This window comes from Lagopus muta, chromosome 8 (assembly GCF_023343835.1).
Source record: "Lagopus muta isolate bLagMut1 chromosome 8, bLagMut1 primary, whole genome shotgun sequence".
NCBI classification, from domain to species: domain Eukaryota; kingdom Metazoa; phylum Chordata; class Aves; order Galliformes; family Phasianidae; genus Lagopus; species Lagopus muta.
This window is the reverse complement of record NC_064440.1, coordinates 24,833,532-24,860,318: the sequence shown is the minus strand read 5'-3', so window position 1 is coordinate 24,860,318 and position 26,787 is coordinate 24,833,532. Positions and strand designations below refer to the sequence as shown.

General features: G+C 43.2%; 2 protein-coding genes and 1 long non-coding RNA gene across 10 annotated transcripts in view; 1 reads left to right on the top strand and 2 right to left on the bottom strand.

The window, feature by feature from the left end:
* Window positions 1-1,102: 1,102 nt before the first annotated feature.
* Window positions 1,103-7,537, bottom strand: LOC125696662 (uncharacterized). Of its 5 annotated transcripts, XR_007378470.1 has the most exons (4): window positions 6,729-6,830; window positions 5,378-5,508; window positions 4,946-5,116; window positions 1,103-2,213 (listed from the first exon to the last, which is right to left on the bottom strand). It is a non-coding gene; the product is annotated as an uncharacterized LOC125696662 (long non-coding RNA). The 5 variants fall into 5 exon arrangements; XR_007378471.1 differs by lacking the exons at window positions 1,103-2,213; window positions 6,729-6,830 and adding an exon at window positions 7,450-7,537 and having other exon boundaries at window positions 4,075-5,116; window positions 5,378-5,505; XR_007378468.1 differs by lacking the exons at window positions 1,103-2,213; window positions 6,729-6,830 and adding an exon at window positions 7,018-7,124 and having other exon boundaries at window positions 4,075-5,116; window positions 5,378-5,505.
* METTL21A (methyltransferase 21A, HSPA lysine) lies at window positions 6,940-14,845 on the top strand. 2 transcript variants are annotated; one of them, XM_048952645.1, is made up of 5 exons: window positions 6,940-7,092; window positions 7,467-7,578; window positions 8,533-8,874; window positions 10,465-10,589; window positions 11,116-14,845. In XM_048952645.1, the coding sequence occupies exons 1-5, from the start codon at window positions 6,952-6,954 to the stop codon at window positions 11,173-11,175; spliced, it is 780 nt and encodes a 259-aa protein (XP_048808602.1). In that variant the 5' UTR covers window positions 6,940-6,951; the 3' UTR covers window positions 11,176-14,845. The 2 variants fall into 2 exon arrangements, with proteins under 2 accessions (XP_048808602.1, XP_048808603.1); XM_048952646.1 differs by lacking the exons at window positions 10,465-10,589; window positions 11,116-14,845 and having other exon boundaries at window positions 8,475-8,599.
* The window catches only part of CREB1 (cAMP responsive element binding protein 1), a 40,035-nt gene continuing 25,441 nt past the window's right edge, over window positions 12,194-26,787 (bottom strand). For all 3 annotated transcript variants that reach the window (XM_048952642.1, XM_048952644.1, XM_048952641.1), the window contains 5 exons: window positions 26,173-26,319; window positions 24,199-24,299; window positions 22,833-22,975; window positions 21,195-21,377; window positions 12,194-20,205 (listed from right to left, as the gene is read on the bottom strand). In XM_048952642.1, coding sequence (XP_048808599.1) covers window positions 20,012-20,205; window positions 21,195-21,377; window positions 22,833-22,975; window positions 24,199-24,299; window positions 26,173-26,319 — 768 coding nt within the window. In that variant the 3' untranslated portion in view covers window positions 12,194-20,011. The remainder of the gene's footprint in view (window positions 20,206-21,194; window positions 21,378-22,832; window positions 22,976-24,198; window positions 24,300-26,172; window positions 26,320-26,787) is intronic.

The window sequence follows — 26,787 nt, the reverse complement described above, 5'->3', positions numbered from 1 at the left end:
GACCGACGGCCCTGGCGGAGCGGCCACCTTCCCCCGGGCCGGGGGAGGGGGAGAGGCGCGGCCCCGCCTCGCCGCCGGCCAATCGCCCGCCGCCGGCCCGCCGCGTGACGCCGCTCCGCCAACGGCCGCCGCCGTCGTCACGCTCCGCCATCGCGCTCCGCCTCCCGCCCTCCCTGAGTGCACGCGCGCGCGCGGCACCGCCCCTCGCACCTCCCCGGGCTCGCGCCCCGCCCTCGGGCCCGTTCGCGGGGTCGCGGAGCTCGGGCAGCGCGGTCGGCAGGTGCGGATGGCTGCGGCGCTACTCGGCGGCCGGGTGCGGGCGGGGGTGCGGCTCCCACGGCTCGCGAGCCGCTGCTCCGCGCTCCCTAGCGCCGTCTCGGGCAGGGATCCGTGGCTCGCGGAGAGCCGCCTTCCTCTACGCTCTGAGCGTCTTGGCAGTCTGATGGCTCTCGTGCAGAGCTGCCGCGACAGAGCAGCGCGGGACCCGTTGCCGGGTGCTTTGCCTAGAGCGGTGATGGCGCTGGGCGCCCAGAGCGGCACTCGATGGAGGTGGCACCACGCCTGGCCTGCACGGCCCCGCGCACACCGACTCGGTGTCGTGGCCGCATTCCGAACGCCGTTCGCTGCGATTCACTGCCAGTCCCATCCTCCTCCCGTGCCGTCCTTCTGCCATCTCGCTTGATTTACCCCTGTGAGTCAGCAGTTCCCATCGCACAAATGTCCATCGATGTGCTGGGGGCGCGGCCCTCCCGCTGCACACCGGGCCGATGGGAGTGCAGCAGCCTTGGGATGTTCTGTGTTGGCAGGGCCTTTCAAACCTGAACCTCGCTTTATGAAGATAAAAAGTACTTCATTCCCTTCCATTGGTGTTCATGGAGAAAATGTGACCTAAGCAGAACACACAAGAAGCAGCCGAGGGTTTGGGCTGGCACTCACACCCTGGCTGGCATTAACGCCGCACAGGAGCCCTCCTGAGCTGGATGCTCACCATCAGCACACAGGCTGCTCTACAGGCCTTCAGTTCTGCTCCCAGAGATCACCTTTGGCTTTTCATGGTGCACGGTGGGGAGAGCGTGCTCACTTCACTTTCCATGAACGAGAAAGTTACTTTCCACAACCTGGGAAATGAACCCAAACAGAGGCCCTCTGGGGAAATGTCTGTAACTGCCAGAAGATCTTCAGGCTACCCCAGGGCCACATAGGGTTGCAAGATGAAGTCAGATCACAGTCACAGCAGTAGTCTGTATTCCCTAAACATGGAGATGGAACAGAGCCATGGTTTATTCTGAAAACACAAAGCACCAGATTCCCTCTTTGCTGAACGCGTGGGGAGTTCACGCGTTGCTGAACTCACACACTGGAGCCTATCCTGCTGCTGCTGAGCTGTGAGCCCAGCTACCTGTGTCATTGCACATGGGGGGCAGAACAAGGGAAGGCTGCCAGACCTGGCAGGGCACTGCAGGTGCTGTGCTCCTGCTCACAGGCTCACGGGGAGGCGGTTCTGCTCTGCACTTGGCCTGCTGGCCCCACACATGTGAGTTGCTGCCTACTGGCACTGTTTGCAGACAAGCCCTTGCACTGCCCAGCCCAGGCCTTCCCCACCACAGTTCCTTGCCAGCAGATCCATGCACATTTGTGTTTGACTGCTGCCGAAGCCAAGTGCTGGAGCGCATGGCCACGCAGCTCTCCGGCCCAGGCTCTACCACACAGAGCCATGAGAAGCTTTATCCCTGAGAGCAGATCTGGAAGCCATCACTACCAGCTCCTGTCTGAACAACTCTTGGGAAACTCCAATATCCATGGGCATTATAGTCCACACCAATGCCATCGAGCAGCCAGGAGTCTCCCTAAATATTTGGAGGGACACTGCAGGCCCTTAAACCATTGGCTTGGCAATCAGCCTCAATCCCAAGAACAGAGACTAGCTCTTTGCAGATGCTTGTTGTGCTTCACAGGGCCAAGAATTTTAAATCCTGTACATTCTGCTCTTATCTGCACCTTGATTCTGTGCTGCATGTGCTTTCCCAAGGCTGTGTCCCTCCTTGCTTGTTTGTTGGGAGATAACAGCAGTCCACGCCTGAGGCCTCGTCCCCTCATCTCTTCTTAGAAAGTGTCTCAGCTGCAGGCACAGGAGCACTCTCCAGCTCAAGCCTCCAGCAGTCTGCGGGTGACTTGGAGAGGGGCCACAGAATTGTCTTTTCCTGGAAACATGGCTGCAGGAAGAATGAATCACACGTTGGACTGTGTAACCAACTGGAAACAAAAGCTCAGGATTCTGCATCTCACTGCTGTGAATAATGGGGGGAAAAGTGGGCATCCTGTTTTGAAATCCAGCACCAGCTGACAGGATGAAAATACTGCAGGCATGATTGTCTTCTGAGGCTCAGCAGTAACATAAGGCTGTGGCCATTTAAGGGAAAAAAACTGAAACAAAAAAAGTACTTAGGGAAATAGATCCAGTGCTTCCGCTAGGGTGTGAGTAAAAAAAGAAACCAGTGAGGTTGTTCAGAACACACAGGGTCACAGGGTGAGGTTTAGTAGCCCTAACGTTCTCAGTTTTCAGATCACCTCCAGTACTACTGACAAGCGGTGAGCAGTGCCAGCAGGGCTGGGAGCTGTGCCTCGCAGCACACAGACTCCAGCATGGCTGTAATTGATCCCACCTGTACCTCTGTGTCTCTGCAGCAATCCTGGATGTCAGCACAGGCAGTGCAGAGGTTCTTAGCATGCGAGCACCTGGATCACTGCAGTGATGCCAACAGCACAAGCATATGGCAGTAAATGTTTTTTGACCTTGGAGTCTTTTTTTGGATCTTGTCTTCATTTTGTCCTAAGAAAACATAAAACTAGCATTCGCAGGTATTGGAGACTCAAGAGAATGGACTGCAGCAGTGGAGTTATGGAGACCTTACACCTGAGAATAGAATCTCAGATGCGCTGAAATCAAGAAGGCTGTGCTCTGTGCTGCTGGGCAGAGCTGGCACAGCTCCTCTTCCTGAGGAGCCAAGCATTGGAAATAGCTGTACTCCAGGTCATGTATGCAGTTTTCCTATGAGGAAAAGGGAAACGCTTTCCAGTATTTTAACACAAACATGAACATGGCATGCGTGACTTCATTCAGAAACAGCAAACTGCATGTGTAAGCTCAGCCATAGCTTTAAGAAAAACTTCTGAAGGCTTAGTTCCAACATGGGCCATGAAAAGCCTGGAAGGAGGCCCTGAGGAGCCCTTCTTGTGAGGTCTGAGGCACCAGAAATTGCCTACGGGTGCCTAGTGCTTCTTCTCCTTTGTCTGAAGGGTTTTGTTTCTAAAGAGTGGAGAAAAGCTGCCTAATACTATCTCAAATAAATAAACAAATAAACCAACCAACAAAAAAACATTTTTCTTGGTTTCTACTTGTTGAAAAAGAGAACTTAATGCATCTACCTGCATGCTCTAGCTGCTGTCTGCTTGCCTATAGAACTGTTTTCAAACTGCCCTTAGTTGTCATTAACTAGTTGTAAATTAATACAGTACATGGCTTACACTGTAATTTTCCCTCCAATTACATAACTCTGCACCTACGGAACACATCAGAAATGCGAGCACTTAAAATTAACCCTCTGGATCTACATTCAGCCTCCACCAAAGAGTGTTTTTGCAGCACATTTCCCAGCGCAGCAGCATCCCACAGGCAGACACCTGAGCCAGGTGCTTTGCAGCCCCCAGCCAGGCACCCTGCACATGAGAGCTGCAGGAGGGCAGCAGCATCTGCATTGCAACCCACCTCCCTGCCTCCCATGGCCCTGCAGCACAGCACTGTCTGCTTCCCATCAGAGGGCCAGCACGGCCCAGTGCCCAGCTGCTGGCACACCAATGTGAGGCTGTAGGTCAGATCTGCAAAGTGCATTAGCAAGAGCTGGAGGTTTCCAGCAACCAAAGTGCCATTGTCACTTACGGGGAGAAGAGCTGGCTCGTTTTGCTTTTTGTTGGTTAATTAAGATTTCAGAACAATGCCAACTTTCAGAACTGTGTGGCCTTTGAGAGATCAGTCACGTAACTCCACCAGAAGTGATGTGATTTTTCTGTATCAAGAGATTGTAATAAGTGCCATGATTATATCTGACAGTTGATCAAGATATGAGGTTTATGGAGTAATTGTAATAGTGCTGATGGGAACTATTCCTTCGCACCAAAACTTTCTGCATTTCAGCCCCTGCACTTCTGAAGTTAAGCATCTTCATGATTTTTTTCATCACTTCCGTCGCTTAACATAACTGTGTTTGTATAAAGAAAATGACACAGTAGCTCATGCCATACATTACTTTCTTATTTAACACTTCTTGCAGAACCAGCAAGTTATAATGTCTGCAGATAACCTGTTAGCTTCTGCAGAAACTTAGGTTTTCATTTTTAATTCATCCTGTTGGTTTCAAAGGTGGTTCAGATCAATCAGGCTTTATTCTGTAACTGCAAGCAGCAATGAGCAGAATTAATCTCTGGCTTACTCCCTTTTTGTTTAACAGAAAGCAATTCAGTGCCCCATCTATCTCTCTGGTGCCGAGTGTGTGGAAGCTACCAGTGAACATGTAAAAACTGTTCATCACTTCACTGCTAGTCACTTGAATGGCCGCTGCTGGTGGTAGCTGAGGAGAAAGCTTTCTTTTCCAAGTTCCCCACCATGCCTGGTGTTAGTTAGCATTTGTTTGATTGGCGGAAGTTTTTAGCAAAACAGACATTTGTCAAAACTTTCCTTCACAGATAGTTCTTGTGTTCCAGTGGAAGGACAAGCAGAAATAGCTGATATTTGCTTAGACAGAAAGGATTAAACACATAGGCTCAGAAGTCTCCAGGCAAATAGTCACTGCGGCCATTTGGGATAAGGCGTTGCTGTCAGACAGTTACCAACAACACATGTTCCCTGATACAGTTTTTAAAAAGTGTATCAGATTGTTTCTATTTATACCTGTCTTTGCCGTGGCAACCAGAGACTGTGAGATGGATGCAGTATTTTCCTCACGTTGTGCATGTCTCCAAGATCCATTTGGTATATGCAGTGTCTGCAGAACCATCACAAGAACTGCTGTATTCATTTCAAAGGAAGGATTTTAAACATTTAGCAGCCAAGAGAAGATTTCTGTAAGAGATGTGTACCAGTACAGTCTTAAAAGAATTTGCTCTCATTTTCATGACATCTACTTGATTCTTTGATTTTCTGAGCATTAAAAGAACCACTGCTCTGAAACACTTCTTTAAATTACCCCACAAAGCTTAGTGACATCAGAGGGAGCAGTATTTACAGTTGGACATACTGCACCTCTGTTCTATCAAGTAGTTGAGTGAGATAAGAATGGATTGAAAGCAGTGTTTCTTTTTGCTTTAACTCACCCTTGCTTACCTTACAATGAGCAGTTTCCTACTTTGCAAATTTATCTGCAGCTCAGATATCCATATTGCCTTCTGCAGCATTTAAAGGCGAACTGAGTTACATTTCTCCCAACTTCATTGCTGCGCTAAGCTCTCACCCTGCTGAGAGAAAAAGTACTTCAGTTTTGGACAACTGTCCTATGCATAGAATTCTTTGTTGTTACATTTTCCTTGCCATTTTACTGTCAGGAAAGGTGGGGAAAAAAGTATGTCTCTTACTCTGCCGTTATAATACTTGAGTACTGTAACTTGGAAAACAGATTTGTAGAGAGGAAAAAAAGTTAGATGTAGGGCCCTTTAATAGCCTTTAATTGCCTTTTTAATAGCTTCACTACCAAGTTATGCTCTGGAAAGTAATTCCTGGCCTTCTGTCTAAGGCGTGTGAAAGTCAGTGCCAAAGTAATATTAGCAAGGAAGAAAGGGAAATACTTCTGAGGAGAAGAGCAGGATTCGTAGAGCCTGCTGAGCTGCTGAGATACTCTGGAATATATGCCTTATAAAAACACACTATTGAGAAAAGACTATTCGCTGCATTATTGTCAGGTAGGAGTAGTGGCAAGGAACCAGTGCTTTAGACATAAAACCACAGTAAGCTGAATCATCACACCTGCTCTGACCTGCTTAGGAAAAGAAGTCTGAGTTGCCATAAGACAAGTATGAACCAGTCTGGGGCAAGTGGAATTCTGCTTTCCATTCCACTACAGTAGCAGAACCCTACAAACAAGCTTTGTTTCCTGCTCCCCTGTGCAGCCTGTAATGCTCTTCCACAAAGGTGTTAACGAATCTAAAGCCGCTCTGTTGAAATCAACAGCTTTCACATATAACAACATTTGCTTTCTTCTGCCAGCCAGATTTGCTGCTTCCTGTGGGAGGGCAGGGCTGTGTTCTGAAGTTGGTTGTGCTCCCTAAGTTTGAGGGCTGGCACAGGGAGCCGCTGAGCGGTGCAGCCCCCGGAGATGGGCGCAGGTCGCCCAGGCGCTTCTCCTGTGACCCGTGCACGCCTGCTCTGGCCCCGTGCAGGGAACGAGGAGCACGGCCGGCACTGCCCTCCTGCTGCCGGAGTCTTTGCCGAGCGCCTCCGGGAAGCCAGGACGGCTGCCCGGCCCTCCCACGGCCTTTAGCAGGCTTTGGAGCAGGTTCAAGGAACTGGGTAGGGAGACAAAGGAGAGGCGCGCTGTGTTGTTTTGCCAAACAAGAGATTAAACGGAGCCAAAGGTGACGAGAGCCGTGCACAAACAAGGCAGTGGGAGCACCGGCACCACACCTCCGCCGCTGAGCGGCTCGGCCCTGCGGCCGCGCTCGGCGCCGCGACCCAGCCGTACCGGGAGCCGCGTCCGACGTTATCCGGCCGCGCGATGACCGCTTCCAGCCCGACACCGCTCATCGGCACGGGCCCCTCCGCCCGGCCCAGCCCTGCCGCCGCCCACCCCTCCCGCGCTCCGGCCCCTGTTCCGCACGGTTCCGCCGCGGCCGGAGCGAGGGAGGGAGCGGGGCGGCTCGGCCGCGCCCCGCCGCGTTTCCGCCGTTCCGCAGGAAGCGGCCGCGATGGCGCTGGTGCCCTACGAGGAAGGCCGGGCGTTGCAGGGCCTGCGCAGGCCGACGGCCACGTACCGCTTCGCGGGGCGCACCGTCCGCATCCGGCAGGACTGGGAGCGGCGCGGTGTGGCGGCCGTGGTGTGGGACGCGGTAGGTGCGGGCCGGGCGGTCGGGGCCGTGGCCCTCCCGGACGGCCCGGCTTTGGGACCGGCCCGAGGCTGCGGGGCGCTGGCAGCGGGAGAGATGCGGTGCCCGAGCGGCCGCGTCGGTTCCGGCAGAAGCCGCCCCGCGGAACGCTCCTCGGCGCTGCACGTTAGGTAGCGGGGCCGTTATCGTATTCTGCCTCTAAGGGTCTTCCGTAAAGCTCACGACGATACCGCACGCTGCTCACGGGCCCTCCACGGAAGGGCTGACCGGAGCCTTGCTGCAGACCCTCCTCATAGCGTGCTTCTTCCGTGTAAATCAGAAGCGCTGTGATTTAGTGTGACTGAGGTGCGCTTAACTGACCTTGTCTCCTGGCTCAGGCTGTCGTCCTGTCTGCTTATCTGGAGATGGGAGGCATCGATCTCAGGGATCGGTCGGTGATTGAGCTGGGAGCTGGAACTGGATTGCTGGGAATAGTGGCCACACTGTTGGGTAAGGGTTGTTTTGTTTGCCGTGAGCAATTTACAGCTGTAGTAAAACTGGCATTTTTACATCCACATGCAGAAGTTCATATGAGAGCCACACATGTGAACTGTGATATATCCTGAGTCATCTTCCTCCCTCATCAGACTTCAGAGCCTGCTGTGTTATTTACTGTACTGATAGTGCCACCACAGTTTACTTTATGGTGGGACCTTGCTAAGACTGATGCTGTTACCATGGCAGTCTGCTTCGCAACACTGAGCTTTGCAGATCTCCTCCCCTAGGGAGCAAGAGCTGTGCTTGTCGTCTTTCAATTCTCCTGAAATGCAGCACAGATAAAGCTGCAGACAGAAAGCACACAAAGCCACATTAGCCTATCTTGCAGACAGGGAAACCAAGGTCTGGAGGAATGATTTGCCTCGCATACTACTGTGGCCGAGACGGGCTGAGCACTGTTTAATCTGTGCTGTGTCGCAAATTACCATGTAATTCAGGGCTGTACTGACAGTGGAAAGTGCCTGTTAAAATAATAAAAACAAAGCAGTTTGACAAAATGTGGCAATGCCATAGGAAATCACACAGGCATAAATTTTCTCGGACCTCTTCAGTTGCTTCTCTTCTAATGAGGAATTAGAGCAAGTTAATGGTGACAATCTTTTTAAAATTGTTGTCACATACCAGAAAATAATTACTCTCATGCACTGAGAAAAAGCGCCAGAAAACCTTTTTGTTTAACCTGATTTAATCTTCGTGTGAAATATATGAATATATTTTATATTCTTAAGTGACTAATGAAGAATGGGATGTGTCCAGACAGTGGGATTTCGGCTTGTTTTGTTCTTTTGTTTTTAATCAAGCATCTCAGCAGTTATTAGGACTGCTTACCTTGAAGCTTTGTATTCCAGATGCTCTATTTATGGACATCAAGCATTTATCTGAGACGTATATTCCTGTACCACTTAGGTGCTCGCGTTACCATCACAGACAGGGAGCCAGCACTAGAATTCCTGGAGTTGAACGTGTGGGCTAACTTACCTTCTGAACTACACCCAAAGGCTGTGGTGAAGGAACTAACTTGGGGAAAAGACCTAGGCAACTTCTCTCCGGGAGCATTTGACTTCATCCTGGGGGCAGACATCATTTATCTCGAAGAAACTTTTGAGGAACTGCTTCAGACATTGGAGCACCTGTGCTCAGAGCAAACTGTGATTCTTCTTTCCTGCCGTATCCGCTATGAACGGGATAGCAACTTCTTGAAGATGCTGAAAGGCCGTTTCTCTGTAAATGAGGTCCACTATGATTACAGTAAGGATGTTCATATCTACAAAGCACAGAGGCATGGTCACAAAGATGACTTTTGACTGTATACTTTGTTAATAAACTGCTGATCCTTTTCAAACCTCTCCTTGTTCCTACTAAATACACTTGTTCCTAAGCATATAATTATGGAGGTTGTGTTATTTCACTGGCTTCTTTTTCCACTCAGTCTGAACCAGCAGGGAAAGTTCCTATCCTCCTTCTGCATATTGATTTTCCACTTCATTCCCCAGTAAGAAATACATAAGGTCTTCCAACGACTTTTTATCAAATAATTTTTGAAGTTGATTTATGTTGCAGAAATTGTCATGCATGAAAAATGTAATCAAAAGATCTGTGGTTTAAAAATCTTAATTTTCCCACTTAATTTTCACAGGAAACTTATATTAGCAATTAGATTAGATGGGATTTTTCCCTTTTATCACTTCTTCAACTTTAGAAAAGTGGAATAAACTAAAACTTCAGTTCAAAGTGTTTTAACTCATCAGACCTGCATTTTTAACGCTGTGGTAAAAGAAGCCATGCAAAGGGCACACCCAACAAAGGCAGATGCCATAAATCTGTTCTATTGCTACCACTACTGAACTGAAGAAGAGCAGGGAAAACAGGGCTGGGGTGGTAGGAGGGGGATCAACAGTTCAAAGCAAGCTGACTTAGAAATTAGTGGTTGTATCTAACTTGCAAGTGTGGAGGCCATACCTGCTTCCATCAGACTTCCTAATGAGAAGATGCTGAGGGTCTGTGATCCAGAAGTGACATGCATACCGTATTCTGGAAATAACATGTCATTATAGCTTCCACCAACAAGGTCTGAAGGCCTTGCATTTTGCCACTGGAGAATCTGTTGTCTGTTTTCAGCTTCAGTTCTTTGCTTGGCTCTGAATTCCGCCTGAGGGCGGATGCTTTGTAATACACTTGCTTACAACTGTATACTTAGAAGCCACACGGTGTCACTAAAACAGTACTTACTGGGAATTTGCAGTTTCAGACTAGTGTTGGAAGTCTTTTGAGGAAAGGAAGACAGCACCTTTAATTAAAAGCAGAACATGGTATGAGCTGTAATGTGCCATACTGTCTTTTCTGTCCTACCAATTGGGTGAGCAACATCTGGAAAAAAATCACAAGCTCTCCCAATTCTGTTTCTGGCTGTAATGTTTGGAATGGGACTCCAGTTCTCACTGCTCCTCTTCCCCCCCCCTAGTGCTTCCTTCTCTCAGCTCATCTGTGATCACTGCATGTTTTGGTTCCCCTGGGGCTGGGGTTGGCAGAAAGCAGAATGCTGCAGCTTGTGCCTGCCTGTGCGTGTGACTTGGCCCCTGGGGAAGGTCTGCTACCTGGCCGTACTCAGCCCCTGCAAGAGGCTGCAGCTGCACTGCTTCCTTAGCAGGAACCTGCTTAAAAAGCATACTTAAACAGCACAGAATAAAACCTAGAAGTTTAACAACCTGTATGATGTTAAAAAGGGAATCTTTGCTCCATGGCTTGCTATGATGAGAAGTTTTGAATTTTTAGAACAGCTCAATCTAATTGCATTGCTTTCTAATTGTTTAGCAGCTCCCATTGTGTGTTCTCTTGTAGCTGCTTTTACAATCAGCAACCTTTCTGAGAGCAGGCAGAAAAGATCAGCCTTGGCTGCTTCTAGACTCAGGAGTGAACCACACCAGCTGTGTAGGGCAGGAGGACAGGAGCAATGGCCCCATTGGGTAAGTACTGAGAGCAGCTCTCTGCAATGACATCTGTAAGCCTAAGGCAAAACCAAATGCTCCTGTTCCGACTGATTGGTCCCAGGCAAGCTTCTGATCTAGAATGAGATGACGTACATTAATGGTTCAGCAGCTGCATGGCAATTACACTGACACCCTGCCCAGGCACTTTCTGCCACTGTGTTTACTTGAAAAAATCAGTGAGATTCTCTTTTGGGTGGTTCCACTGCATCACTCCTGGTTTGCAATATCATGTGAACTCAACTGGATGGAGGACTTGTTGGTGCAGTTGTCCCAGGGTAGTGACGCAGTGCATAAACAGACTTTTGACAGTAAAAAAACACTCACCCTAGGGGGAGGATCCAAGACACAGAGAAGTGATTGGGTAGACGTGAACATACTGTGATTTTCTGCAACCGTCTCTGAAATGTGCCATTCTGTGAGGGAACAAACTGCAGTGTCATTGCAAAACCGGTGCTTTATTATTACGAAGACAGAGTAGAAAATTCAGCTCTGTATCTTACAGACAAAGAGCTTCAAGGTGCCTCAGCACCAGAAGTATCAGGTTTACTGGATGATGTACTGACTGCAGAGGGACCTGTGTTACCTGATTCCTTCAGTGTGAAGTTCAAGACAAACTGCATTTTTATCTTACAAACTAACCTGCCTGGGATTCCCCTCATTGCAGAGATGTGGATTTTGTGAACAAATATAGGAACAGCACTATGAAAGTGCTTAGTTATGAAAACCACAAAATCCCACTCATAATGAGTCGACCTTTCTTCTTTCCCTTGGTGCATTGCATCAGTGATGGATTTGTTCTGGCTTTTGTCCCGTGGTTTGATCCAACCTTGCAGATTACATAATCAATTTGTGATCTTTGTAATGTTTGCTGCCTTCTCTTCTGTTCTCAAAATCAGCAGTACATGGCTTAAGAGGAATGCTTGAAAGTGGGAAAGATAGCATATTTAAACTGTGAAAGGAAAAAAATCTTTCACACATTATTAAACAGAACTAAGTACCACCAAAACAGATACAAGAAAGGAAGTTTAAAAATAAGTATCAGAAGTGGAAGATTGGAACTTTGGAAGAATGCAACTTTGTCTTCAGGATTTACCCTCTAATTAATTCAAATTGATTGAGATTTTAAAAGCACTCTGTTTGGGAAAATACTCATGAATACTTACAGCACACCATGTCATGAGGATACCATCGACTGCTTAAAATGTGCCCTTTCCTGCATTCCTATCTAGCTCTGCCTCTCGATTAGTGCAAAGGGAAAATCCTGCTCAAAAAAGAGACTTTTTAGAGTTTTTTAAAGCATGTTTATGTGACTGCACATAAATGTTTGTGTAAAAAGGGAGTTATGACAGTTTATACCACAAAGGTTACAGTAAGAAAAAGCACGTCTTTATGACAATAATTCACAAATTCACAAGAATCACTTTAATATACAAAGCAATTACTACCATTCTGAAAACATAAAGCAGCTAATATGTACATAGTGTTAATAAAATGCATTATAACCCAGTACAGCTTTTTTTTTTTTCCTTTTTTTTAAACACAGATAAAGCACAAAAAAATAAGTAAAAAAAATAAACACAACAGGGATGTTTCTAGATCTTTGGGGAAAGGTAAAAAAAGGATTCATTTTCCCCCAACAATGGATTTTCTTTCAGTCTTTTAACTTCCACAGGTACGTGGGAGTTGAGCTCAAATACCCTGTTCTGTGCTAACATGGTTTGGGTAAAGAACCAGAAATGCAGATGAGGTGAACTTGCCCTTTCCAGCATACATTACAAAGGGAGAACAATAACTCTTGCTCTGGAAGCTTCCCTGAAAAACACTGTTCCAAAACAATTTTAAATTATAAATCCAGACAACCAGAAACTCATTTTTGAAGTGAACAACTGATCTGTGGACAAGCCTGTGGAGGGGCTGGCTGCCAACGAGCACCTCTTTTTGCCCTGTTCCCCATCGCATCCATAGAAGTCCATATCAGCAGCACAGCATTAAATCCCATACAAAGTCGCAGTTCAGAATTTTTAAACTTTATGTTTTAATATAAATAAATGTTATTACACACACACACACACAAAAAAAAAAAATGGAGTGGCACCTGGATAAAACACAGCTTGTGGAGAGCATCCATTTACCCTCAGTTCTTAACGGTGGCCATTTCCAGACAACTGACCAGCTCAAGACCTTCCCCTTGCTCTCACTCAGCTATTCCCTAATTTAGAGAAACAGATTGCTGAAGCTGAGACTGAGTGAACTGACTGCTCCCAAGCAATGAGAACAGCAAGTGCTCAGCTCACGGAGGAGCGCTAACCATGGATCACTATGGCTGCTCCCTGACCCTTTCCCTGTCAGCACACAGCTCCCAGGGACAGCTGGCTTTCCTCCTCCTTGTTGGTGAAAGTGAGACCTAGACTCACTGCCGTGGACCACAGGCCAAGAACTGCACTTGTAGCACCAGAACAGGTCGGTGTCTTCAATTTGTGCTACAAAAAATAGCCAGAGCAAGTCTCTTTGTAGGACAGAGCTTAAGTACATGTAAAAAGTACATTCCAAGACAAAACACTTAAAATGCAACCCCTCTTACCACCTGGATCTGGTCCCTTTCCCTAAAAGATGCACAGATTTAAGCCATGTCTATCCACAATCCCGAACCTGCCACCAGCACACAGCAGAAAGAACTTCAGCTGAGCTTCACGATACATTCAGGTTTCTGCAAAATCAGTCTTATCCAGCCAGCAAATACAAAAGCTCAGGGAAATGAGTTCCCAGGCACAGTACATGAGAACCATGAAAGTACTGTATGCTTTTAAAACCTGCTTACCGTGACAGATTTCAGGATTATAGCTAACTTATCATTTCTGCACAAATAAGTTAGTTGTGCTTTTTTTTCTTTTAAAGCAAAGTGACACACTGTCAGCATACCTTTAATTCCCAGTGTCAAAAATTTATAAAGCGTTTTGATTTATTTTCTTGGAATGCAGCTTTTAAAATGCGCAGCTAAATCTCAAATTAAGGGGAATAAAGAGGCTGAGAAAGAGCTGGGCTTTCTTTCTGAGTTATCTCCCTTTCTCACCTGGGATCACTGAACCTGTTCTGTCTAAAAATAATGCCACATCCATCCTGTACCTACTGCTCTGAGACACCACATACTTAATTCTTTGCCATCTTCAGTACCACCCACTCACATCTCCTGCCAGTCTGAAGCAGTGCCTGCTGGAAGCCAGGTGCTGATCAGCAAGTTACACTGGAGAAAGAGCCAACTGCTGTGGGGAGAGGAGTGAATTGTGTGCAGGCAGCGGGATCGCAGCAATTGTGCCCGGGAGCTTCTTAAGCAAACCCAATTTTTCTTTTTTTTTTTTCTATGCTTTTTTATTATTATTATTATTTTTATTTAAAAAGTGCACATTTTAATTAAACATTTACAAAGGATATCGTGTAACAAAAATAAATACATGACCTTTTGGTTAGATCATTGGCAAATGTGACATCACTAACCATCTTCAGGGTAAAAAATGACAATAAAAACAGGGTCTTAGAAAACCAATGACATCCCCTATGAATTGTCATGCATTTGCAACCACTGATAATGAACTTGCTGTGATGCAGAGACCAGTCTTTAGCCCACAGAAAGCACTGGCTCTCTGTCTAACACGATAAAAAGGCAGAGGCTAGTCTTTGCTCAGATGACTACTTGCAGCTGCTGTCTACTGGAAGCCCAGATTTAAAAAACAAAACAAGACTGTAGTACAAATTTTGATCAGAAACTATCAGGGCTGTTTTCCTTATTAAATCTAACTTTTTTTTTCCTGAGCCTCTTAATGATTCCAAACGCCCCTCCGATTTTCTGATCAATGTAAAGTACCAGAGAAGATAGTGGTCTGCGACACAAACACGACCTACAGAAGAGCCAGAACCTACAGGAGTCTGTACAGTCCTGACAGCGTGACAGGCTACAATTGTGCTTTCAGATACAAGCAACTACCTGCTTCTGGTGAAATCGCTGCTTACATACAAATGCACTGCTGCTACTCTAGGAGGAAAACAGAAGTCTTACCAGTGGTTCCTTTAAAAAGCAACACCTCAACAACCATTCCAATTGTTTTGCCTTTGATATATAGCTGCCAAAGAGAAAAAGCACAAAAGTGAGTTATTCTGGGGGGTGGTGGCTGTTGTAAAACAACTGTTTACATCATTTCAAAAATCTCTGTCAAAAAAAAAAAAAAGATAAAAACAAACCAACTCACAAAAGCCATGAAAAATGAAATACAATTCTCAAAAATGGATAACTGAGAAACAGCACAAAACAAATCAGTAATAAGCGCTAAATAATGCAGCCCAGAAGGACTGGGCAGGGGGAGGCTTTCACACACACGCACACACACGCACACACCCAGACGCACACAGAAGTAAAAATTTTTTCTGACCTCCATATACTATAATACTCAGCATTCCTGACTTAAAAGCTCTCAGAGCTGTAGATTATATACTGTGTGTATATATATATATGTACATATATTATACATATGTATTTTCCAAGAATATCTAAATTAAAAGAGCACCTCTGACAATATCTTAACTGCCTGACTGGTGCTGTAGTTTTGCAAAATAATGACATTACAAAAATTATATTTCAAATCAATCCTCGTTTATTATGAACGTAATGGATCTAGCCCTTTCTAACCCTCTCCTCAGGTAAAACAGGCTATCGGTTCGAGAAAACTCACGATCGTGAGATATAAAACTAACCTTCCCCCCCGCCAGCACTACTGCTGTCCTGTTTCCAAATGGCCTTAGTTTATAGAAGCTGATTACCCCAATCTCACTGCTTGGTAACACATCAGCAAATGTCTGAATCGTATTCCTTCCCCTTTTGGGTCACTATGAATAGTAAAGCATGTATGGGTAACCCTAGTCAGACCTGTACTCTGCCTAATACATTTTTTATCATCGTCATTAAAAATTTCTGTTTAAGAAATTCAAGTCCTTGAATCCTCAGTGCAGCATAAATAAAAATAAAGATTCTTGGAGATGCCTATGTACTTTAAAATAACATTCTTTTTCTCAGTGAAATGTTTGTTGCTACTGCAGTCTACAGTAATGACACGATAGACTACTCACAGACCACACACAGACAGACAGGTAATGCAGTTCTCCTCTCACTGCCACATAGATTTGGTTCAGCCATGTAACAGAAGAAACAGGTCCAGGTCCAGCTGTAGGCTCCTGGTCCATGCACTGCCAGGCTCTGTGCTGGGACTGCCCACGGCCATGGCTAGGAGCGTCCCCCAGCTCCCAGCTAGTCTCACAGAGGTGCAGTACAGAACCTCAAGCTTTTGCACACAGGTGGTTCTGCAAAACAAACAGCCTTAATGCAGGCACTCAGGGCCTTTTACACAATTCTCAAAGCCGGGGGAACCATTCCGTGTAACTCTGTCAATTAAGCCATCATAAGCTTACATATTTGATGAGAACTACGCCTGCATCATCAACATTTCTAGTGTTAGTTCTGAACAACTGGAAACCGTCAAAAATGCGTGTGTTTGCTGTCTTTAAGAATCAGACAATTTTTAGGTAGGCGAGGCTGAGAATTTAGGGTCTTCTTTAAATTTCCATTGCTAAACTAATAAATTCATATTCTGTTAAATAAAAACATGAAAATCAGTTTTCTATGGCAGACAAAAATAGACCATTTATAAACCCCCTCAAAACTTATTTTGAAAATGAATTCTTTCATAATTCCAATACTCATGATCTCTTATTTGAAATACAATCTGAAATTATTGATAACTCTAGAAAAAAATAATGCTACAAGTTTAACCCTGCTCCTTTAAAAGTCTCTTGGAAACTGAATGCCCTCTCAAATGAGAAAACTACAACTTTTAATACTGCTTAGTTGTTTGAGACTCAACTGCCAAGAGTCTTGCAAATGTTCTTGCAACGTCACACTGATTGTATAACCTCTTAGAAATTCATCTTTGAAATTTATCTTAAGAACAGATAGAGAGAATGGGAAAAAAATATGAGCTAACACTTTGCTAGGCAAGGTGTTGGTACAGACCGGAGTCTTATTCATACGTCTCTAAACGTACAAGTTGGTCCAAAAGCCCAAAGTTACTCCATCAAATCACTCAAGTTAATATGAAGAGCCTGGCTGCAGGGGGCCAGGAAACAAACAGAGCGTGATTCTTTTTGACACATAATGGAAGTCCTAATGCTGATTACAGTATTATTTTTAACATTATCTACTTTTTTAACAATGTAAATCCAGAAACGTTTCCTTAGTACACACAAGAAGTCTGATCTTGCAAAAATCTGAGGCAGGTAAGTAGTTCTACTTACATTGACAACTTGATAAATCTGACCCTCTGCATGAAAAAAATCCTCTCAATAAATTAAGAATCTATTTAGCCTGGGCAAGTTCAAATAATTAATATTGTCTCTTGAGAAGCAGAAGCCGGTTGGAATATTTGTGTCTGAGGTCCCCTTCAATATTTGAGGTTGTCCTGGCAGTTACCATACTGCAATTTAATTTATGCATGGAAAACATCCTCCAAATTTGAAAAATAATCTAGTAAACCAGGACAAATGCTTCTATCAAGTTCAATAATTTCCTTTACATATGATAGTGGTAGGGAAATAGAAATACATGATTGCTTAAGAGGACATCAGACAAACCATACTGTCATCAGGGAGTATGTATGTGGAGTTGGCCACGCTTCAACTGCTTAGTTGTTCTGCATATAAATAGGCAGTGCTTTCATGTGTTAGCCTTATTATCTGACTGTTTACTAAGCATCACTGCTGTACCTTTTTCATTCTGATTCCTTTCCCATTCAAATCTTGTTTGCCAACCAGTAACATATGAAGTCAATGGGTTTTTTTTGTGCATTCGGAATGCTGCACACATTTGCACACACTATGCTTCAAGAAGCAACAACTGAACAGTGAAGCTTATTTCGATCCATTTGTGTCTGAGGCATGGAGTTTTCACTAGTTCAGGAGGGACTAGTGATGTAGATTACATATAACAACTCCTCCTGGGCTAGTTTGAAAAGGTATTTTAGCTCCACACACAGAATGTGACTGTGAAGTGCCTTTCATTTGGCATGCCACCTAGACACGTATTTTTATAGCTTAAAATAAGCATGAGAAACCACTTTGGCAACCACTGCTTCTTCATTGCACCATGTGTGCTTCACATATGTGGCCCACAGCTCTCTGGGCCAAGAGGCTGGGGTAGTTCTGTCTCTAAGGCAATGGAAAGAGCTCAGCACAAATTCTTGACATCATTACAAAAGGACCCTCCCCCGCATTTACTTCCCAAGTGACCATTTTAACTCCTTGAAGAGGATGGGAGATGAGAAAGAAGCCTGTTCTTCTTCACGCTGAGATTATTTGACGATGAAAATAATCTTGTAGGGGGAGAAGTGGAGGCAAATATTTGAACATTCACAGTTTGATGCAAAGCACAGACGAAGTATATTCTGTAGTTGCTTCAGGCAGTTTTGCGCATAGAAAAAAAGAAATGTTTAGAAAATAAAAAGTTTACTTTGTCTTTCTGGGTATAGCCAGAACCAGTCTCTCATCCCACCTGGACAAGTGAAAATGGGAATCCAAAATTAATCTGATTTGTGGCAGTAAAGGTCTTTAAGTGCTTTCAACTCCTCAATCAGTGTCTTGTTTTGGTTTTCAAGCACAGCCACTCGATTTTCTAGACATTTCACATACTCCTTTTTCTTCCTGCGACATTCACGTGCTGCCTCTCTGCAAAGCAAAAGAGGACATTCAAATCCAGAACAATTACTTGCAGACTGGAAGTACGACTACTTGATTGTTTGGGTCAAACCCTATGTGGTACTGCCATTTTTAGAATATGCAGGTACTCTAACACTCACAGATTAGGAGAAAAGGCTGAGCTCATAACAATTTATCAACATCTAAGGTTCATTTCAATATCCAGATCCCAATTTGCCAGCACCAATAGAAATCTGCTGCTGTGAGAAGAGGAGCCTACTCAAACATAAATTTCTGTTTGCAGGATTTAACTTGGAGCTATTAGTCTGAGTGGAATGCTGGTAATAATTAGATTGCTTTTATTATAATAAATAGATGAATAATAAAAACATGGATACAAGTGGTGTTCATCTACTGATCTTCTTATAGTCACAACTCTACCTTTTACTGCAGTCCAACCACATACTAATAGTCAGGAAGTTCAAGCAGTGCAAAAAATGCTGCACTTAGAGCATTCATATATTTGCCCTTGAGCAACACTTTCATTTTCTTAGTAATGTCTGCATCACTGCAGTGATAATGTATACCACTCAAATAAGAAAAAACGACACAGTCACTAGCAACAGTTCTTTAGCCTTCATCTGCTGTGTAGAGAACACGGCATTGTAAATCTGCTGAAGCAGGTCTTGAGACAATCAAACTCTCCTGTAAAGACTGAGCTGCCTGCAAGTAACTCAGATGGCAATATATTAAGGATACCACTGAAAAATACCTCAAAGGAGCTAATGTGCAGCTGAGCATCCTGAAGGCAGAAACACCAAGGCAGAAGGTGTCCTGCAGAGCAACAGTAATGGTACTGACTTGCAAAGTGAGCACAAAGATAGATGCTGCAGGTGGACATGCTTGCAGGAGGTTCTCCTGCAACATGGCTTGTCAATGCAGTATGCTGCAGAAACATGTAACATACATTTGTTTGACCTGAATTGATAAGTGCAATGCAGAACAGCTTCAGAAGGTGAGTGAGTGAGTGTCCTATTATGCAAATACTGCATAAAATGGTGATAATGCCAGTGTTCTGGGAAATTAGAAGATGATAAGTTTGAAGATAGCTCTTCTTCTCACTACGTAAGTAATAACTTGTACGAAATAAAAAAAAGAGCATCTGTTCCAGGATCTATCTGGTAAGTCAACACGAAAAGCAACTGCTGATATTCTGCTTTGTAAATGAGACAGAAAGAAGAAAATCTGATTTGTAATCCCTGAAAGGACTCAAGTATCCACTGTTCACTCCTACAAATACAGCTTTATATGCTTGCAGCACTTCAGTGGGCCATATGCAACATGTGGAATTTTGTGTCATTTTGGGCTACTACTTGTGTCACCAAATACCAACTTCTACTGGATTAGGAAAGAGTTGTGCCTCTCAGAGGAGAGCTTCTAAGGTGCCTTCTTGGGTGACAACTTCTTACTTACGGTGACACCCTTACTTAAGGTTTCACAGTCAATGCATGGCATAAGCAGGTGTGTTTCTTTGCTTCGCACCCTTAATGACTTAAGAAAGATCAGGATTCTCAGTGCTTAACACTCTATTTCTGTGCAGAGCTATTTGGGATAAAAAAGTGATCTAAATGTATCTATGGTGATACATATCTATATGATATATATATCTATACATATCTATATGATCTATAATGATCTAAATGTACGTGCCTGTTCTTCATTAGACGCACTTCTCTCTTCCGTGCGGCCTCTTCTGCTGGCTGGGTTGGAAGTGCTGGAGATGATGCCATGACTACTCCAGGTGCAATGGTGCTGGTAGGGGCGGTGCGAATCTGGTAGGTCTGCACGTCTCCTGAGGCAGCTGCATGATGAAAAACGTAGGGGTCATATTGTACTTCAACAACTGTGTGCAAGTTAGGTGCACAACTTAATATTTCTCTAGAATAGAGAATGGGGTCTTTGGTTTCCGTTATTTGTTTTAACAAGTGTGTTATACTTGCCTGAGATCATAAAAAATCTGATATCACCTAAAGAGGCTACATGTGGTTAAGAATGCAAAATCCAGAAAATCAATGCAACAATAGTATTTTTTGCACCCATATATTTTTTTACTGGTGCCTAGAGACCTCTCCTCTGGATAACTTTGAATTATCTGACTTAGAATCATAAAAGCAGGCATATAGTTTTCTGTTACTTTGATAAATATTTTTAAAACTCTCCCTCTTACTCCCAATTAATCAAAACAAGAATTTTAATAAAATAAAAAGTAACTTGGTCTAAGTCTGAAGTAGTCCTGTTCTAAGTGGAGGTCTTGATCAAATGACATCTTAAGGCACAATCCTTAAGTATTCTATTACTATATTCTATTCTAAAACTCCAATGACTAAATACCTGGTGACTAGTTACAATCCCACAATAAAAAGGAATTACGGCTTCCAATTGAAAAGGGAGAGAACTTACCAATAAATAAAAGTGTCCTTATGGAAAGAACATATTAAACAAGTTTCTTTCCTAACTTTAACACTTTGCTTTAAATTCACTATTGTTGCAGATGACTCTGGCTGAATTTTGAAATGGAGTGTAGCATCAGTTTTTGTGAATGTGTAATAAAAATCATGTTAAAACAATTAATACTGTTTCAAGAAGTAAATATCTATAAAGGTATTGAACTGAAGAGAAAGGCTCCAAGAAAATGTGACAGCTTTGCCCAGAATTTCCTTTTATTTTGGAGACTGATCTGTGTTAAAGCTGTTAATTCTGTCTCCTGACACATTTGAGGACTTTAGGTTGGCAAGATGAATCTGTGTGGAGAAAATGTTATACAGAATGACTGGCTGTGAGGCATCTCACCTTGTACAACAACTTGGTTGCTGGGTACAAGTATCTGTTGTCCATCTGTGGTCTGTGCATATTGTAAAATGGTAGTGCCAGGTTGTGTTGCAGCTGCATTGGTCATTGTCAATGTCTGGAGACCTTGTACTCCATCTGTGCCATTGTTAGACAACTGAATTGCTCCTCCTTGCGTAATAGCAACTGCAGACAAGGAAAAGGGATACAGCATTTAAGACATTGATTTACTCATTAATATAAAGTAATTAACCTAGACATAGAAGACTACCAGACCAAGTTAGAGCCGTTGAACCCTTATAAGCCCTCAAACCAGATCCAAGGCTTTCAAGTAGGTTTAAAGTAACCATACTTTGACAGTAAGGTTTTAATTTTTCCTGAGATTCATATTTTGAATCACACCCACAACTTAAAATACAACTTAAAATACAACTTAAAATACAAATTAAACTACAAATTAGTTTCCCTGGTAAAACAATATCACACAGAGGAGCTACAATCCTCCCCTGGGAAATACTTTCTATTAGTTAGTATTCTTCCGGTTGGTTTAGGTCTTTTCCTTGCCTTTTTCTCCTCATCTGAAATTCTTTGCCTCTTCCATGCTTTACTCCCTTCAGTCTCCTCTGCTGCTACTGCTATCCATCTTGTGTTTCACTTTCTTCTTGCTTTGGCTTTTTTCTCTTCTGATTGTATCTCTCCTTCTCTACTACTTCCTCAGCACCTTCCTAGCAGTGTTTTCGCTCACACAGGTCCAGTTTCACACATTTTTCTTTCCTTCATGCAGTCTTTGTTGCTTTTTTTCCTTTCTCTCCCTCTATGCTGTGTACTGAGGTGTACTGAGATGTCACTTCTCCTTTCTACTTCCACAGAATTTCACTGTATTGTTATATATAGACATATCAAAATCTGAAGTGTCCACACGACCAGTTTATTTTATAGTAGAAAAGCAGAATTAACATCATTTCAATATTTAGGTGGGATATTGTCAAAGTGGCTAAGGAGTAAACAGAGAAACAACATTTTAAAGACACTTTAAGAGAAAGACATGAACTGAGAGTTCTTTCTTCCTCTTGAATATTTAATACTGAGTATATTTGTTTGAGGCAACATGTGAATTCTAGTTTTAGTGTTATAACCTCAACCCTTCAAGTCAAAGTACTGTAGATAAAAAATCTAATGAGTAAAGACAATGAAAACACAGAAACTCTTTTACTACGTGCTTCAAATAAGCTTGCTGAAGTCCTTATTTTTCAGGACTTTCTAAAAAGTGCAATGGCAGACTAATGCATCTTCCATTAACTAGGTAATGATTTAGCCTGGATTAATAGTCTGCCAGGAAAAACTGAAACTACTGAATTACCTCATCTGATTCCTGAAGTTAAAAAGTTTATAACAGCATTATGTTTAACTCATATTTTGCCTCTGGAAGCAGCAGCTGCACTAGCTGGCAAACAATCCCAGAATGTTAATTGAAGATTTCAAATATTAATAAGAAGAATATGTTTAAAAGGTATAGCTGTCAAATAAAGTAATCTTAGTTTTACCTCCTGCTTTACCCTAGCCCACACAGTTATACAAATAATAGTTCTTCATCTTCTCATCCCCACTTACTAGCACCACTGAGAAATTCAGACTACATACTGTACTGCCCACTGCTGGTTTGGTAAATGGGAGTTGGCACCGTAACAGTGGCGATGGCAGGTGCAGCTGTTTCCTCTTCAGACTTTTCCTCTTCAATCCTTGGCACTCCTGGGGCGTCTGAGGACAAGTCATTCAAAATTTTTCTGGCAAAGACAGTGTGTTGTAGAGATTTTAGTAAAAGGTGAGAAAACGTCTTTTTGATGCATAATTATTGGGAAGTACAGTGATCCAGCACTGCAAATATGGGTGTAAAATGAAAAACCCAGACTACCTTCGAATTCTTATTGGAGAAAGTTGTTCAGAGTGCTATGCACAGATGAGTAAGGCAGCTAGCAAAGAGCAGCACAGGTGCTTCTCAACAATTGCGATATTTCCTTTTTCTTAAAAACATGTTTGTGTCTCATGCATTTTGACTTCTTTCCTGCTTTCATCCACAAAATATCTGAAGAAAGCAATGTATGCAAAACCTCATCATTCACATCAGAGGAACTGCTCCCTTTCAGAGACCATCATGTCCTCAGCCAGAGAGACAAGTATAAAGGAGGTTTGCAGAAATGCCTGTACAGGGCCACCAGCTTTTAATGGAACAGCTGCCTGGGAGACAGTGCTGAGTTTTAAGCAGCACAATTATGTGTACAGGGGAGCTAAAAACCCTGCCTTAGAAATGCTGTAAGATTAGCACGTATAAAGAAAAAGCAGTTTGTTAACTATTTACACAGGCTAATTCTCCACAGCCCAAACAACTGAAACATCCCAGCTACAGGTCCTATTGACTGTGACTGTAGGACTGAACACAACCAGTTGCTGCCATTTGCAACATTTAGACTAAGCACTGTCCCACAGAGAGTGGACTGTCAAGCCTTTTTTAGTGCAGGCACTGTATTACCTCACTGCAAAATGCTGCTTGGGTGTAAAGGAACTTTCTTTGTAATTCTGTTTTCCTGTGGACTGTCTCTAGAATTCAAAGTGTGATGAAGTGAACACCGTTGTAGATCCTAAGCTCCAACATGACACTCGTTACCTTTCCAAGGCTTTGGAAACCAGAACATCTGTGCTCAGCTATGTGGGGAGGCTGGTCACTCTGCTAGGCAACTTGACAAACAGTGCTTTGCTGTTACTATTTCAGCTCTGCATGTGTACAGGAACCCCAGCACTGCACAAGCACTCCACAGTGCCAAGTACCACTTGGACAGATAACCAATTCCCTTCTAGAGAACTTGAATTCTAGGTATTAGATGAGAAAAAGTAGTGGACAAAACAGAGAGATTTCAATAAATCTGAACAGAATTATAGAATCCCACCATTTGGCATCCCACGTGAAGAACACATCCAACAAGCAAAATGCTTCTGCTTTTAACCTGCTTACCTGTAGGAGGGTCGTCTGGAAAGAATTTCTCTCCGTTTCTGTGAGTCTGTGACACTGTCCACTGATTCCTGTGAGTCTTCACTTTCTGCTATAGTTGAGATCTGAAAATAAGAACAGCAATCAAATTTAACAGGACACTTCCAATGCCTTTATTTTAAGGAATAGCTGACGTGATGCATGTGTTATACACTACTACTATCTATGCAATGAAAAGAAAGGGCAGGCTGCTTAGAAGTAACAGATACAATGAAGAATGACCAGAGCCAGGTATCTACTCATGAGAATGTCTCTTAGAACTTAAATATTACAGTAAGAGAATACAAAAATTAGTGCCAAACAGTTTTTGGTTTTCATGATTTCTTCCTTGTTTCCATCCATTCTGAGGGAACAAATGAGGAAGTCAGTCAGATTTAGGGAGAGAAAAAATTCAAAGCAAATTAAGAAAGGACGCAGAAGGGTTGGAAAGAGCAAAATAATGAAATTGAGAAACAAAAATTTATAAATCACTGTATGGATTTATTACACAAAGACTGCTTTTTCTTTTGGGAAATCGTCAGGAAAATGTCATGCCTGAAGATGCTAAAAAATAATGCAGTGCTGCAAGTCTGAAAATTGGAGCTAAAAAAAAAACTTTAAAAGATTCATAAGGGAAAGTTAAAATGTTTCAAACTAGTTCCACAGTTTTACGTTCAAAGTGTCCCAAAAATATTTTAAAAACCTCAAATACAAAAACTCTTGAGGTTGTTTTTCAAATGGCTTTATTCATGTTATAAATCTACAAAGCTCATTATGGTGAGCAGCAAAATGCTTACGTGAGAAACACAGCTCTCAGCACGATTTTTTAAGCACCGTAGGGAAGATCCTTAAAGGATCCAAAAGCTTGCTGGCGCCTAAATCTCAGTTATCAGATAGAGGGCCTGGACAGGTCCGAGGCTGACACTGAAATACCATGCTATGTGTATCACAGCATTCCATACACATTTGTGCTTCGCACTGAGCCAGGTGAATTCCATCCAGGATTTCACTGTCAGTCTCTTATCTCTCACCCCTGTGCTAGTAAAGTGCACTTATCTGGAAACTGCTTGCTTCCAATAGGTTACAGTTCTGAACTTCTGACTCTATCAGCTGAAGAGGGCAGAGACTGCCAGAAACTCATCATTAAAGCTGGGAGTATTTTACAAGGAGTAAATAAAGACCATTATCAGAATGGCCTAGTTTTAAGTTATGCATGCCTTATTATTTTTACAAGAATACCCAGCTAGGTATCTGTCAGTCTAACTCTGTGTAGCTGCCCAAAGTAATTCCTGTGCTCAGTAACTCTGGACTTGAAATTGCTCCAAAGAAAAACGAAATAAATGGTTATGGGTTTCAAGATTTCAGATTACTTTTCTCCTAAGTCTTCAAGCTCTCTCTTCACTCATGTTGCATTATCTTTCTTGTTTGACGGAAGAAAAACAACATTCTGCTGGTAAATTTAAATATTATTTTTACGAGAAGACCGATAAGTATATTTGAAGGGCCATAAACATACAGATGTGTTTTGTAAACCAATACAAATGTTTCCTGAAGCGGCAAAGGCTCTCATCCCAGAATATCGGGCTCAAATGATTAACAGATTACATTATAAGAAAAACTATTCTTGTTCACCTTAGGACAATATTAACTCTTACACTCTTACTGTGCAAAAATAAAGTAGAGGGAAAAAATTAAAAAATACTGAAAGGTAAAACAGTGACCTGTTAAGCTCCCCAATCAAGTTCTAGAGGGAAATGAGACTCAGTGATGAATTAAAGTCAAAAGTGGTTAAACCAGAAGAGAAAAAAAGTCACAGAGTAGCAAATACTGTACAGATTTTGTTTTTAAATTAATTTAAGCAAAAACATAATCAAGGACACAAGCTCAATAAAAACCAACAAATTGGCAGGACCATTCAGAAGGTGCAATTCGCATATTAGGAAGTTCTTCAGCAAGTACCTGAACTGTCTGGACCTGTGGAGACTGAATAACTGATGGCTGGGCAGCCTGAATTACGCCGTGCACTTGAACTGTCTGCCCATTGGGCAGCTGAACTAAGGTCACCGTGGGTGCAGAAGACGTTGCGTGAGCTGCTGGCATAGATACCTGCAATGTAGAGACAGTGAATAAAAGTTAGGTTATTGCAGAATCTTTTTTCACTATCAGGAACACCTTCTGGTGAACAAATTACATCTAATCTAGACACCAGCTAGATGACCCAAATGTTTCAAAGTAATACAAAAAACCCTGAATTGTCTATGCCCAACATCTGACCTACTTTCCAAATTAATCTAATGCAGCGTTTCTGCAGGCTCAAAATATTACCTCTAAAACCATTAACAAGATTGAGAAAAACACAACTGCTTCTATTTTGAGTAACCTAATAAAAACATATTAACCTTCAGTTACTTCAGTTACACACTGCTAAGATTTAGGTGTACTCCTACTAACACCTCTGAGTCAAAGGCAGAAACGTATGGGAGTGGAACTATTTTTGTTCTCACTCAGGAAAATGCACAGTTACTTGCCTGATGTAAGATGTTAGAATTTGTAGAGTCATATCTTTCAGACTTA